Source organism: Caloenas nicobarica, chromosome 7, assembly GCF_036013445.1.
Source record: "Caloenas nicobarica isolate bCalNic1 chromosome 7, bCalNic1.hap1, whole genome shotgun sequence".
Lineage (NCBI taxonomy): Eukaryota > Metazoa > Chordata > Aves > Columbiformes > Columbidae > Caloenas > Caloenas nicobarica.
In genome coordinates, this window is record NC_088251.1 from 4,394,871 (window position 1) to 4,410,541 (window position 15,671).

At 39.4% G+C, this 15,671-nt stretch overlaps 1 protein-coding gene across 1 annotated transcript in view; it reads left to right on the top strand.

Annotated features, from left to right (window-relative positions):
* Positions 1 to 15,671, top strand: part of CPXM2 (carboxypeptidase X, M14 family member 2) — a 78,280-nt gene that overhangs the window by 53,045 nt on the left and 9,564 nt on the right. Inside the window, exons 6-12 of the mRNA XM_065639078.1 lie at positions 825 to 913; positions 5,327 to 5,450; positions 6,792 to 6,988; positions 7,853 to 8,026; positions 9,310 to 9,607; positions 13,962 to 14,101; positions 14,764 to 14,863. Coding sequence (XP_065495150.1) covers positions 825 to 913; positions 5,327 to 5,450; positions 6,792 to 6,988; positions 7,853 to 8,026; positions 9,310 to 9,607; positions 13,962 to 14,101; positions 14,764 to 14,863 — 1,122 coding nt within the window. The remainder of the gene's footprint in view (positions 1 to 824; positions 914 to 5,326; positions 5,451 to 6,791; positions 6,989 to 7,852; positions 8,027 to 9,309; positions 9,608 to 13,961; positions 14,102 to 14,763; positions 14,864 to 15,671) is intronic.

The window sequence follows — 15,671 nt, forward strand, 5'->3', positions numbered from 1 at the left end:
TTCCAGATATGGCAAACTAAGGAATATTTCCAATGTTTCCCAAATAGACTTGTTTACATCTAAAAATAAATCAGAATAGATTAGGTTTAGGAGCATATATATCAGGAAATATAGAGCTGAGCCTTGGCTGTTTTTTTATCCAGGTGAATGGCCCGGAAAGTCAAGGAAATAAGTTATTGTTCTATCTACATATTCTCCTTTGATTCCTCAAAACACAAACTATAAATTATATCCATATAGAAATAAATATGCTAATTTTAAAGTAACAAAGACCTCTGACTTCCACTAAAAATGTTTAGGAATATACTCAGGAATGTTCAATATGCACAGTAGATCCCTTCTGTATTTTGCAAGCACTGCATAGGCTCTAAAAATACTCCAGAAAACTAAAAGATAATTCCTTATATCTTATAACAGTAATTTAATCAAGTAGACACAAAACATTTACTGGAGCTTTTTCCTCTGATGTGATTTTTTTTCCTCACTCTTTTATCTTGCATCTGGCTTATCATTTTCCAGCATCTTTTGCCCTCCTCTGTAGCCTTAGGATGCTCTTCTGCTTTTCCGTTGCAGTTCAGTTGGTGCAGAGCAGCTGTTCAGCAAGCTGATTCCTGCTGCCTCCTTGCTTCTCTTTGGATCTATATGAGCTGATTTGAGCAGTAACTAGAAATATTTCAAATTTGTTGTTTTGCTTTTGAAAACCTGTTTTGGATGCATGCAAAACAGTGGAATTCAGATTTCTGCATTTCTTCATGCATTATGGCTAAGCATCCTTATATTCAAAACTAATAAACAGATGAAAATTCTTTTATTTCTTTTCTCAGACCCAAATAATTATTACCACAGAAGAAATGAAATGACAACCACAGATAATCTTGACTTTAAGCATCACAACTACAAGGAAATGAGGCAGGTAGGCAAAGAAGCTGGTGTGTCACCTCCTGGATATGATGGATGGGTGCAGGCTTTTGACCTCTTATGGAATCTGAATTATACCTGTTAAAAATTTTATTAAACAGTGTCTGCAATCTATTTATTTTTTTCTGTTTTAACCATTAAAATCCAAAAGACTTAATATGTACATCATCTAATAACCTTAAACAGGTGACACTCCATGGCAGAAGGAGTGTTTACACACAACGTGCCATCATTTTTCTTCCATATATATTTGAGTTATGAATGTTCAGCGATTTCTTCTATCAGATTTGACGCTGACTTAGCCATCAGAATTCTCCTATATTTCGCTGGTTTTGGATAATCAGAATAAACGGAGTCCAATTCTGTACTTGCAATTGTGAAAATCCTCAAAACGTCACCAAAAAACACTAGAAAAAAAATTCTGTTAGTATAATTTTAAATCTACAGGTCAGCCTTGTTAATCTTGTTCCTTTGACTTCAAGTGGGTTACCTTGTTGTTGTTTTTATTGTTGTTTTTAATCTTGCTTCATATCACCCTAGGCAAAGGTGTGGATTGTGCTAAAGAAATATTTCTGCCCACTTGCCCTTCAAATATAAAGATAATATGTTTGGACTTGAAGTGTGTGAATCATTTGCCGCATGCTGAATTTTCAGTGTATTTATAGTGCATGAATCACCATTCATTTTTATTGAGCAATTGTCTACGGAGTCACATTTATTTCAGCAGAGATTTTGTGGCCTATATTTCTTAGTACAAAGATTAGACAAGTATAAACTCAATTGTCATAATTGCTGTCAAGAACAATAAAATAAAGTGTATTTCAGATCCTCATTGCAGAAAGACAGGCTGGTCAGGTATCTTTGGAGAAAAAAACATAGCTTTAAAACAGAATTTTTTTTCCATTTTTCTTGCAAGTAGAAAAATTGCAGCTGTGGCTGAGAGCTGGTCAGTTGAGAACTGGTTTTGACTGTGCTTTTCCAGTTTCTGGTTTTCTGTGTGTCAAAATAGTTAATTTATTTAGAGCTCATTGGATTCTAATTGGGTTCTGCTGCTGGTAGGCAGAAGACTATGTTTTGGCATGTGATAAGTCTTAGATCCCCAAAACTATTCTTAGAACTTAATAATTTATTTTCTGAGTGTAAAATGGAAGAATAGCTGTCAATTTCCAGAGTCAATTAAAAAAAATATACTGTGCATTATTGTCAGTTTTGTTAGCTACTTCACTGCCAACCATCTTAGAAAAATGCTGTTCTTTGAAGTTATTTATCATTAAAATTGAAAAAGGAGGAGAAAAATATGTTCCCTGGGCCATTTTTGGGAGCATTACATTACATTGCAATATGTCAAGTATTTCTGAGAGGGACGGATCTTCTCTGTGTCAAATTATCTTAATAGAACTCTGTTTAGGAAGATGAAATTTATAGTACTAATTTTTTCTTTTAACGGCGCATTCGAGATTCTTCTTTCAGTCAGTGGAAGCACTCGCTGTATCTCGTATGCAGAAGTCAGGATTGTCTTACAGTCCAAAATATTTGCATGGTGTATTCATTCTGTATAGGAAGCTGTTAAAGTAATTTATAGATATCCCCAGGAACAGTTTGAGATGGACATTTGAGTACAACTCTGTCTTTGAAATAGCTAACCTGGTCATATTTTAGGAAACAGGAATTTTTAATTTTGAAATGCACTTAACTGGCTGTCACTCATATCTTCGGACAAGCCAGATTCTGAGCAGCCCTGAAGTTTTGTGTCACTCTTCACGGCCGGCTGTGTTTATGAAGTGATGTAATGATAATGCAGATAATTCTTCTGAATTAAAGAGCACTGTATATGTTACCAGTTAGGCAGGTTTATTTGAGGGCGAAACAACCAAATGTAGAAGACTAGAGAGATACCCAGCGAACATCCCAGGTTGCATGCAATGCCAGATGAACAGTCTCTGATAGTCTCCAGGTTCAAGGAGGAGGTAGTTTCTGGTTTTGCCCACAGCAGAACAAGAAATACAGAGATTTCCACAGACGGTAAAGAATAGTCATAACCTGAAAGGCATTGGCTGAGAGCCCTTTTGCCTCTTCTAAGTGTAGATGCCACTTAGACCTGGGTTTAATGCACCTTTTCTGCAAAATGGAGGAATTGGACCTTCAAGAGACCCGTTTTGAGAGGCTTCTTCAAAGACTGCATGCGGTCTTTTTCCAGGACACTAATAGGGTAAATAATTGGTAGTGACAAACAAATAGGAACTGTCAACTCAGAACTGTTAGAGAGCATAATTGTGGAAGTGTTTTACAGCCCTGCTGCTTGCTAATAAAGCCCTGACTGACTGTTACCATCAATTGTCTTTGACAGTTTGTGCAAAGCACAAAGAAAACACTGTGACATTTCAGGTGACCTGTTGTGCCATTTGTAGGAAATGGATATGAGAAAAGCAAATATGAAATATGTTTATTTTCAGTATTGCACTTATATATAAGCATTTAACTATGTTACTATATGCATAGTGTTATAAAAGAGCCCCGGCGAGGTCTACTACAAATGCCCTAACTCGGGGAAGGGCCTTTGACTTGGAAAGTAATCCCGTGCTTGCAATTAAACAGATGATGGGGAGTTTTCTGAAGCCAATACGAATATTTTCACTCATTGTAATACACTTTGAACTTGGTTCTAGGCATTTTTCTCACTAGTGATGACCTTTTAACCTACTTTTAACTGCTTTCCTAAATCAGTGCCCATTGCAGTGCCAGGAATGTTAGGAAAAGCTTCAGCCTGATTTCAGAGACACCTCTGCAAGGACAGGTTCATCTTCGCTATTTCACGTCTTGGGGAGCTGCCTGGATGCAGCGACACATCAGCCAGGAGGGACTTTCCTGCAATTTGAGGAGAGTGTAAGGAAAGGAATTGGTAAACACAGAGCTGAGACTAACATTATTTATGCATTATAGAAAGAGGGTTTCAGCCAGCTAAAATAGACCTCCTTTTAATGCAATATCTGTACTCATTGGCAGAGTGAAAAAAGTAATATTTATCTCTATTGGAGAAAAACACTGTCTCTGATCTGATAATAATCCATTTAGTCCTCTTGTCAGTAGGACATAAACTAATAATCCCCACACAGTAGACCTTGGATAATTTTTGGTCTGTGAGGCTCTAGCAAGAGTTCCATAGCTCCATATCCGTTGATAGTATATTTGGTTCATTATGAGAGGGTTGACCGTGAGAAGTTTGTCTCACAAAGTTAGTAATTGACACATTTAAATCAAACACTGTAAAATGTAAAATACTGTCCTCTGGTTTCACCTTATGTTTCATCTGGGACACCAAGTGGTGACATACACGTTTACGTATGCCCAAAACTTTAAAAAGACTTCCATGGAAATAGTTGGGTGCTCATAATACCAGCACACTGATAATGATGACAGTGGTGAAAAAAAATAGATATGAAATTAGACAATACACTGAAAGAGTACTGACTGTATTTTGCAGATGAATGCGGAGTTTAGATTTGCGAAATAAATTTTCTCGTACGTATAAAACCAACGTGTGAGATGAACAAACGTACAAAAATAGCATCTTTTCAGTCTCTTTGCAACATGATTATAAATAGAAGTGAAGCCTTTTATGAGAGGAATTTTAATGATGTTCTTCCCAATGTGAATCTTGTTTCCGCTTAGATTTGGTAAGTGGTGGCATGGGAATCAGACACATCTAATTATTGCGTTTTTTAAATCATCAGCCTTGTTATCATCCAATATTGTTTCTAAATTAACACTGTGTGAGCAAAGAGTGTTATTATGCTACAATATTTCTTCAATAATGTATGCACCCTTGTTTATGAAAAGATTGCCTAATTAATAGTCCCTAGGGTTCCAATTTACAGTAAATTCCTTATTTCTTTCTTTAATGTCTTCCAATGGGGAAGGAAAAAAAATACAAATAAATTCTTGTCATTTAAAGCTACTTGCAATAACTTCTTATTAACAACACAATTTTCAGTCTTGTTTGTAAATTTTAATATTCACCTGAAATGTCACAGTGAAGTGTTTGTGGGACAATTTAGACTCCAGATATCCTTATCTGGATGACACCTGTGTAACTCAGTTGAGATAAAATTCTATTGGACTTCCCCCTCAGGTCCTTAATTTAGTGAAAAAATGACAAATACATCTCATGTAAGAAAGATCTTGAACCTCACCTACGCTGTAGTGTTTCAGCAGATAGGATTCAGCTTTTTCCAGCTGAACAAACATTTTGTTCTGTGACAGCAAAGCTTTAACTCATGAACTAAACATAAAACTCTTACATCTAAGAAGTTACCAGAAGAGTTTTTGCCGCAACCAGTTTGAAACCAAATAATAGTGGATCTGTTTTGATGCTGTATTGTCTAACTATATGCCTTTTTTTTGTTTGCAGTTGATGAAAACTGTGAATAAAATGTGCCCGAATATCACCAGAATTTACAATATTGGAAAAAGCAACCAAGGACTAAAGCTGTATGCTGTCGAGATTTCTGACAACCCAGGAGAACACGAAGTTGGTTAGGATTTAGTCTAACTAAATCTGTTGAAGGGTGTTGGGTTTTGGCTTTTTTTTTTTTTTATCCTCATTCTCTGTATCTGCAGTAATTATCACTGATGGAATTATATTCACGGCAGCAAAGATTTCAAATGTATGTGGGAGGAACTTCAGCGCTATATTTCTAAATTGGGAAGAGGAGGCTGAGCACAAATAGAAGGCAGTTTGAATGTGGGATCAAATTCTTTAATTATAAAGAGTTTTATTCTTTACAATAACAAAATAGAAGTGAATTTTAGTACTGGGAAATGGATTTTAGTTGTGAGGATTTATGTGGCTTTGGATAGAAATTTGCCTTTTTTATATGGGGTGAACGCATTGCGAGCAAGGATAGGTGAAATCTTCCAAATCATCTTTCACTGATGAGTGTTGGGGTACAATTTCCTACAGTGGTATAATTCTTCAGAATAGAAACTTACTCAGGCTTTGATATGTCTGTGGAGAAAAATAAAAACCTCACTATGATTGGGCCTGGGGCAGCTGTTGGAATAAAGGCGTCTTTTGCTTTGCCATGTACATAAATACTCTGATATGTGTTCATCCCACCCAAGGAAGAATTCTGGGACGTGCTCCTAAAACACCTCTATACTTTGCCAGAAGGAATGAAGCACAGTAGACGTAATCTCTCAATAGACTTGGGGCTGATCTTAACCTGCACTCTTTGAATCTCAGATATTAACCCCAGAATAATTAATCTAATCTGCCTTGTCTTTGAGAGGCATTCAGAAAACAGTGTATCACGGGCCAGACAGCTAAATTATGGAGCGTTTGTAAATAGCTGGCACTATTGCTAATCACCTCTGAAGCAGTTGACTGCAAGTATTGTGGCATTCAATATAACCTAGGAAAATATATGTGAACCTATTATTTGATGGGTGAAGGTAAAGGAGTGTATGAAGTCAGAGATCAATTACATACAGTAGCTGATTTAACTTTTAAGAGCTTTAACATCTGTCCCAATGAACTACCAGCAATGCATTTTTCATGCTATTTTTAGACAATGAGAACTTTAAAAATCTACCTGTGACATGCTGAAATTGTGAGTATAATTAAAAATCTCTTTAATGGAAAATAGGTTATGGAGGTTTTACACAGTGGCTTTAGATATCACTGATACATAAGCTTGTTCCTCTAAAAGAGCAGCAGAAAGTAATTATTCGTTTCTGTAAAGTTACATTTTCACCTATCATTTGTCCAGTTAAGGCATTTCTTTAGTGAAGTGTTGCTATTGACACGAATGAAATTTAGTTAAATATTTGATTTACTGCTCTGACTGCACTTCTGCCCCATGTGTCTTCAACAGGGGAACCAGAATTTCGGTACATTGCAGGAGCTCACGGGAACGAAGTGCTTGGCCGTGAGCTAATCCTGCTGTTAATGCAGTTCATGTGTCAGGAATACCTGGCTGGGAACCCACGCATTGTCCATCTCATTGAGGACACCAGAATCCACCTCCTGCCCTCAGTCAACCCGGACGGATATGACAAGGCTTATAAAGCGGTAATATCATTATGAACATCCGAAGGAATTATTTTAGTTGTATTAAATGAATGAAACATGCTCCTGTCATCATTATTTTTTTTTGAAGATCATATTTTGCAAGCAATCAAAACAAACGAATTAACAAAATAAGCACATCAAAGCAAACATAAACTACTGAAACATCTTACTCAGAAAAAAAGCTGAAAGAAACAGTATTCAATGTGACATTGGCTATCAGGAAGATGTGTATGGAAAGGAAGGTGTCTAAGACTGCCAGAACAAACCATATTGAGGTGTATAGATCAATGGGAACACCATTATGGAAAATGGAAAATTCGTGCAGTATGTTTCTTATGAGAAACCAAGCTAAGCACATGAAAATTTGCATTCTTCCACAGCTGAAATTTAATAGTGTGTCTTTAAGGAGAGCACAATGTGTTGGGCATTATAATAATTCAGTCTGGAAGAAGACAGACACCAGGAGGAAAATTGCAGGGTCTGGTCAAATGCACTGGAAAATCTTCCAGGTCAGTCTGTAGAAGACCGGAATACGAGAGTTGGACTTACAGCCATGGAAGGGAATATATGTCATCCCTATTGCAACCCAGAGAAAACCCAGTCTTAAATAGAAATCTTGAAAACAAACCAGAATATTTTGGCGGCCCAAGTAATGTTTCATGGGTTTTGCTTCATCTCATTCAAGGTTTCATACAAAATGAAAAAGAAAGCGCCAATTATTCATTTCAGTTAATGAAATAATTCAACCTTTCACTTTTCTGTGTAGAGTTATCTCTGACACAATTCTACTTTGCTGAGGGGTCACAGGTTGTCATGTTCTGCATTTATTTTTTTCAATTTTTTTTTTTTTTTTTTTAATCTAAGGGTTCGGAATTAGGGGGCTGGTCTTTAGGACGATGGACTCAGGACGGCATTGACATCAACAATAATTTCCCTGATTTAAACTCTTTGCTCTGGGAGTCTGAAGATCAGAAGAAAAGAAAAGTTCCAAACCATCACATCCCAATCCCTGACTGGTACCTGTCCGAAAATGCCACCGTGAGTAAGACCACAGAGGGGGGAACGTGAAGGCTGGGGCAGGTTGAAAGAGTGAGCTTTACAGCTTTCCCTAAGAAATGAGTAACTTGTAGGTGAAGTTACATACCTGCTCTAAGCTTGTTATTCAGTGGAAATAAAAATACACCACAAAATTACTGTTCACCTCCATATTTTAGAGGCAGCCTTTGGGAAGGGAACTGCTTCCTGGAGGATCCTCTTTTCCCTGAGCTATTGCAATAACCTGGGAGAACCTGATTTCCAGCTTTTAGATACCAACAGACAGACAAATTTAAACCTGCCACAGAGCTCAGTCCTGTAAATCAAGCTTCTCCCTAGTTTTGAGGCGTAGATGGGCTCTCTGCAAACTCATTCAATATACAGATTTCTCCTGGGGTTTTCTAATTTGCTCTTATTTGAAAGATGTTGTTGCAATAGGGCAGGGAGTGATGTTTTTAAACTGAAGGAGGGGAGATTCAGACTGGAAACGAGGAAGAAATTTTTTACCCTGAGGGTGGTGAGAGCCTGGCCCAGGTTGGCCAGAGAGGTGGTGGCTGAACCATCCCTGGAGACATCCCAGGCCAGGCTGGACGGGGCTCTGAGCAACCTGAGCTGGTGCAGATGTCCCTGCCCATGGCAGTGGGGGCACTGGGGGAGCTGGGAAGGTCCCTTCAACCCAAACTGTTCTATGATTCTATTATATTTTTGTTTGAAATAACACAACAAATGCTGAGGCATATGCAAAACCAATGCAGTGGCTTATGCTAAAGTCATTTATTGGATCGTAGTGCCAAAAATTTAGCTTATTTTTACATGGTCTTTTAAATATAATGGCAGCTATTTATAGTGGCTGAGATTCCCTCAGTTTGAGGGGAAGGCAGTTAATTGGCGCAGTTCTGCGGGCTTTAGAAATATTTCTGTATTAGAAATCCCGTCTTTCAGAAACCCATTTCAGCCGATGGCAGTGGCAGCAGTGTCAGGCTCTCACATCTTTGTCGGTTGCTGCTCTCGGCCTCGCTGTTCAAAGATGTTCCTGCTGCATAAATTACAAACATTAAGGTTATGTTAGTTTTTATGGGTTGTCAGTGACCTCCAAAGAATGGCTGGCAGGCACTGTAATTTAAAGAAGCCCTTCTCCTTGGCCACATCTTTTGTGCTGGCTACTCCATGCTAAGAAACTCAGGAGGACTGAGTAAACAGCAGGACTTCTGCATCTGGTCTACCTTTGAAACAAAATTGTCAGGTTTCACAGGTCAAAACAAAGCTGCTGTTTCATTTTCTCCCAGGTGGCAGTTGAGACACGGGCAATAATAGCATGGATGGAAAAAATCCCTTTCGTGCTGGGCGGCAATTTGCAGGGAGGAGAGCTGGTGGTGGCGTACCCCTACGATATGGTGCGGTCGATGTGGAAAACCCAGGATTACACACCTACCCCAGATGACCACGTCTTTCGCTGGCTCGCATATTCCTACGCGTCCACGCACCGCCTGATGACAGATGCGAGGAGGAGAGCGTGTCACACAGAGGATTTCCAGAAGGAGGATGGCACCGTTAACGGAGCCTCCTGGCATACCGTGGCTGGAAGTAAGCGCCTGTAGAAACTGTAATTAGCATTACTCTGATAATCGGCCAAGAGGGCCAACTGTGTTTTGGGGTGCATCAAGCACAGCGTTGCCAGCCAGGCAGGGAGGGGATTGTCCCGCTCTGCTCTGATCTGGTGTGGCCTCACTTGGAGCACTGTGTGCAGGTCTGAGTGACACAGGATTAAAAGGATATAAAGCTACTGGAGAGTGTCCAGAGGAGGCTACGAAGTTGGTGAAGGGTTTGGAGGGGAAGCCCTATGAGGAGCGGCTGAAGTCACTGGGTTTGTTCGGCCTGGAGGAGACTGAGGGCAGAGCTCGTGGGGCTGCAGCTCCTCACAAGGGGAGCAGGAGGGGCCGGGCTGAGCTCTTCTCTCTGTGACAGTGACAGAACCCAGGGAACGGCAGAAGATGTGCCAGGGGAGGGTCAGGTTGGACATCAGGAAAAGGTTCTTCACCCAGAGGGTGCTGGACACTGGAACAGGCTCCCCAGGGAGGTGGTCATGGCCCCAAGCCTGACAATATTCAAAAAACAACTAGACAACCGCCTCAGACACATGGTGTGAATTTTGGGGTTGTCCTGTGCAGGGACAGGAGTTGAACTCGATGATCCTGGTGGTTCCCTCTGCACTCAGGACATTCTATGATTCTATGAAATATGCTGATGCCATCACTGCCTGGTGTGCGTTGCAGAGGGCAATGGTGGTAAAATGTGGACTGAGAGGAATATTTCCACTTCTGAAGGTCTGCTTGTTGCATTTCATCAGCGGATTGAAGGACACTGTGTAACTGGCCATTTCCTTTACCGCTGAGGTTTCCAAAAGTGCCCGTACAATACATTAGTTTTATAGATTCTGTACATTCAAGATGGTTTGTCAGGAGAAAGCCAACCCAGTCCAAACCCACTATCAGGAGGTGAGCTTGTCATCCTTTGCCATCTCAGTGGGTGCCAACAGAAAATTGCTGCCAAACATCAAAGGTAACAGGTGTCAGAAGCAGCGACTCCCACACTGGTCGGGAAGCCCGGGGAGACACTCCAGTGGCCCTTGGATAAGAAAATGATGATTTCAGCCTCCTACTCTCTGAACTCAGTCACAGATCAGCCCCTGCTCACATTCACTTTGAGTTGTAAAAACATGCCACAAAAAGCTGCTGCTTGCCTGCTACCGTCCTGTTTTTAAAAAACTTCAACGCAGTTACACTTAAACTTTGCATGGGCTCCATAAGCATTTCTGCTGCCAGAATAAATTACAGATTACATCGTTCACCACATGCCCAAACCTGTTGCCCAGTCAAGGAACACGAAAGGGAGACCAGGTCCTGTAGTGTAGAGAAAACATCAGTTTCCAGGAAAGTCCAATTAAAAGCATATTTTTAACTGCAGTAGGCGCAGTTATCTCCATGGGTGTACACTTCGAGCAGACTTGGAACAGGAACTCTGCTGATTCATCACAATTCTGCTCAAAATCTTTGGTTTTTTATAAGTACATCGGTTAGACAGTGCACTCCCTGAAATTTAGAAATGAGCTGTGCATCTGCCTTCACTCGAATGGCAATAGGAACAACTGCAGCAGTAATGGCAAACAGATGCGGACCACGTTTTTATTGGAATTGGCTCTTGTTTGTAACTTGCAGGTAGCTTCACTGCATAAACATTTCTAAATTTTGGACACAACTTTTATCCTTTCACATTGGCATGTGTGAAGTTAATGCTGGCCAGTCTTTAAAGGCTAGAGCCAAGAATTAACTTTTCAAATATTTCTTCAGGAGGTTCGAAAGTGCTGGGTGAATTCAGAGGGGAAGATTGAACTGCTTAGGTTACAAGGCCAATGCCTAACGATACATTTCTAAGCATTTCTGCAAATTCTAAAAAAAACCCCAAACCACTGAATGCTAATTTGATTGCTTAATTATCTAATTTATCAGTTTAGTTTTCCTAAATGCTGTGAGAAACATGATTATGAATCGATCCAGAAAATATGACATTGGCCATGTCACTAACAGCTGTCACACCAATTTACATTAAGTAACGATGTACAATATATATGCCGAATAGTATCTTGATTTCTTAGTAAAAATTGCATATTGGAATTGGTTCATCAGATTTGTTTTATTGCTTTATGATGTTTCTCGTTATACTTTACATCCTGCTCTCCTCCATTATAATCAGACTTCCAAAATCGTCTTTGAGAAAAATGCTAGAATATTGAGTTTCCTTTCAATTCTTTATACCTTGGACTCCAGACTAAACTTCAAAAGATGTGTTTCCATTTGGAAACCTTGTGGCTGTCCAAATATGATTCTAGATTTGGAGACAGATTTCCCCTGTGTTTTTTCACTCTATAACTCCGCGTCTATACAGATGTAGCTGTGTACCTCACTCCACTTTTTCTCTTTATTTACCTTTTAGATCATCATGTAACACTCACTTCCCCTAAACCCCCGCTTGCCTAATATCTGACCTGAAGGTGACGCACCAATATTTTGCTTGCAGAAAGCTGCCCCACCTGTCCTTTGGTGTGGGTGACATCTCCTTGCTGTACCACAACTTGAAGCTGCCCATCCTCTTGCTCCTCAGCCACCTGCTTGTGATCATGCACATAAACTTTTCACTGCTCATGCCATGGGAAAATTTATAAGGGATTTTTCTGATTCCTTTTCAGTGCCAGAGAGTCTCTAGAGAAGTGCGTGCACCACAGATATCTTGCACAGATATCAAACATCTCTGCATGCCTTTGAAACCCAGCCAAACTATTGCCTGCACATATTCGGGACTGCAACGCATGCGATTTCTTCAGCAATGTCACATATAATATTTCTACGCTGGGTGAACTGCACAAAGACAAAGAACAAATTAATTTCATTTTATTTCTGTTTTTTTCAAGGGTGGATTTGCATGTTTCAGATGCTAGACGGAGAGTTGCTTTTGGCAACATTAAACCATTTTCTTAAATATATGTATTAAATCTGAGCAATTACTATGTGTTGCAAAACATTTCACAACAGATTAATCAGAATGCAGTACAGTATATGAGGAGAAAATAATTGTGGCTGTTTCTCAAATGAAAGGGAAGCACGTTCATGCAGCGTAGCATATGCCACTGTCCGATATTTGGGCTTTCCCCATCAGGAAAGTGGAAAGCTTAACATCTGTATTATATAATCCTCCTGTTCTGCATCCAGAAGGCACTGAGGGCTCGTTAAATACTTGACTACTGCTCTGTGGTAATTGGATGGGACTAGAGGGATTTTTTAACTCTTTTCAATCAGAAGTGCTTGGTGAATGCATTTCCTGCTAATCTTTGCCATTTAAAATATAACAATTAATGATCATTAACAAACGCTCTCTGTAACGTGGACTTAAACTGCAGCTCCTCAGCGGTCGGAGGCACTGAGGTTCCTGGGTTTGGATCAGGACATATTTCTAATGGAAATCTCTATTTCAGAGCAACGGTGCAAATTCCAGTGCTCTGCAAAGCCATAATAGGGAAAAAACAGAATAGATCCTTTCATTCCTTACAAGATAACAGACACCATATATAACTTAAAGGAATTTTTACTACCTTGATTTTTCTGGCTTTTCTGTCATTTAGATTACTTACATGGGAAAACATTTAGACTGAGAAACTATTTCAGCAGCTATTCTGATAAATCATACGTAACAGTCACTGAGTACGCATTACTCTACATCCTGACATTTAGGGTTCAGTTAATGGTCCCACATCCATGGAAGGCAACTTAGACCATCCCATTTCTACCCAGGGCAAACAGAAGTGAGAGCTGCTCCATGGGAATGTACCCAGGACTAGTGAAGCTCAGTACTTTCTTAAAATCCTTTCATAACATCTTCCTGGGGTGCCCCTATCTTCTCCATCAATATCGTAGAACCTTTATCTGGAATGAGCTTAAATTTTTGTTTGTTTGTTTAGTTGGTTGGTTAGGTTGTGTTTTGTTGTGTGTGTTTGGCTTTTTTTTTCTTTCTTTTTCTGCTGAATCTCTATTTCCTTGAAGTTTTGTGGTGGCAGAAGGATGCTGCTCTTTGCAGCAAAGAATTGGGGATGCGCTGGGTCCATCTGTCATGTTGCAATCTTGTGTTTTCTGTTTTGAATGTGTTGATGGGATTCTGTCTTTAGGAAGTTGGGTTTTTTTGTTAAATGTACAGCTCTGATGTTACTCTGATACAGGATACATGGCATTTGTAAAAAACTTTTGCCCTGCCAGATCTGCACACTAAGCCAGCTAGAAAAATATCCAGTTTGTGTTTAAATAAGTTATATTGCTTCGCATAAGATAAACAGATCTGATCAATACATTAAAATAGAATATAGAAGTGTTTCTTTTTTACCTCCTATTGACAGGTATAAATGACTTCAGTTATCTGCACACAAACTGCTTTGAGCTATCCATCTATGTTGGCTGTGACAAGTATCCCCATGAGAGTGAGCTGCCCGAGGAATGGGAAAACAACCGCGAGTCCCTGATCGTTTTTATGGAACAGGTATTCGACAGAAGAACAACTGCTGAATAACTTGATGGCTCCTTTCAGATTAAAAGGGAGCTTCAAGTTTCTGATATTTTTCTTGCCTGCCTGATTACGTGGTTATTGGTATTTGCAATAGAAACCTTACTGTAAGAAATACTGGCATATCACTTCAGCCAGACTGTTTTAACTTAGGAGGAAGACAAAATAAAGAAGCTTGCTAAAACTTGACGTGAGTGCAGAGCTTGTTAGAAATGACTGACTGCCAGAAAAAAAAAATCAAAATAAACAAAAACGAACACACACAAAACCAAGCAAACAAACCAAACCAAAACTGACAAAAAGCAAAGCAAACCAAAACGAACAACCTCACAAAAAAAACAAACAAAAGAACCCCAAACAAACTAACAAAACCCATTATGTCTGCTGCTTTATCTGCTTGCTTTATCTGTCTTTTGAATTTGATGCCTCAGAATCCTAACAGTAAGGTGGTTAAGAAGTAGCTTATGCCTGGAAGGCTGATATTGTGCTAATAATGATAATTCTAAATCATGTAAACCATCAAGTAGGAATAGAATACATTTAATTCACGTATGGGATTAATGATTTGTTGTATCTTCCTAATGATAGTACTGTTCATTGCTGTGCAATATTTGGTTTTTTGTTTATTCTCTCAACAGGTACATCGAGGCATCAAAGGCATAGTAAGAGATGTGCATGGAAAAGGAATCCCAAATGCTGTTATTTCAGTAGAAGGTGTTAACCATGACATTCGCACAGGTAAAAAAAAAAAAAATATCGGTGCAAATGAACAGATTAATGGTTTAATTACAAAATACAGAACCTCATTGCAACTTTCAACTCTTTTCTGAGAAAAGGCAGCAGATGGTGCACAGTCCAAGGAGCACATTGCAGGAGGAGAGGGTCACTTCTTTCCATGGAGCAGCTGTGTAGACAAGAACAGAACTATGACTTTCTTCTCTGCTCCCCTTCCTCTTCTTCCCACCTCTTTTAAAGTAGTTAGCAAATAGCCTTTTGTCTGCCCAAAATCAATAGCCTGAGCCTTATTGCTCCTTTTCTCATGTAAGGGTAATGCAAATCTAACCCAGAAGAATTACAGCACTGAAAGACAAGGGTGTAGGTGATACCTGGTGGGTGCAAAGAGAGTTTCTCTGGCTGTTAACAGTTGTAGGACTGTGAATATGTTGGAGATGTGATTTGGAGCTGTGTCCAAAGGAGGAACAGCTGTTGTGGGGAAAGGGGGAGTTTCACAACCTGAGGAGCCTCCTGCAAAACATCACGGCTTTATAAAAGATCATTTCATAGGGCTCAGTAGAGACGCTGCTTTGCATGGGTGAATTTCAGCCCAGAGAATTACTCTTCAATATGTGTAATATTTGCAAAAAATATTTGTGCAAAATGCACAAATGGCTATTTGCCTTGTTAGCACAGTCTTGGTCTATACTCAGACACAGATATTTATACTTGGAGCAAACTCTAGGCCTGTTTAATGGCCTAGAAAGCAGTTACGGCACTAAATAAAGAACTGCTTTAAATAGACACTAGCAACTACAAGATTAATAGTAAT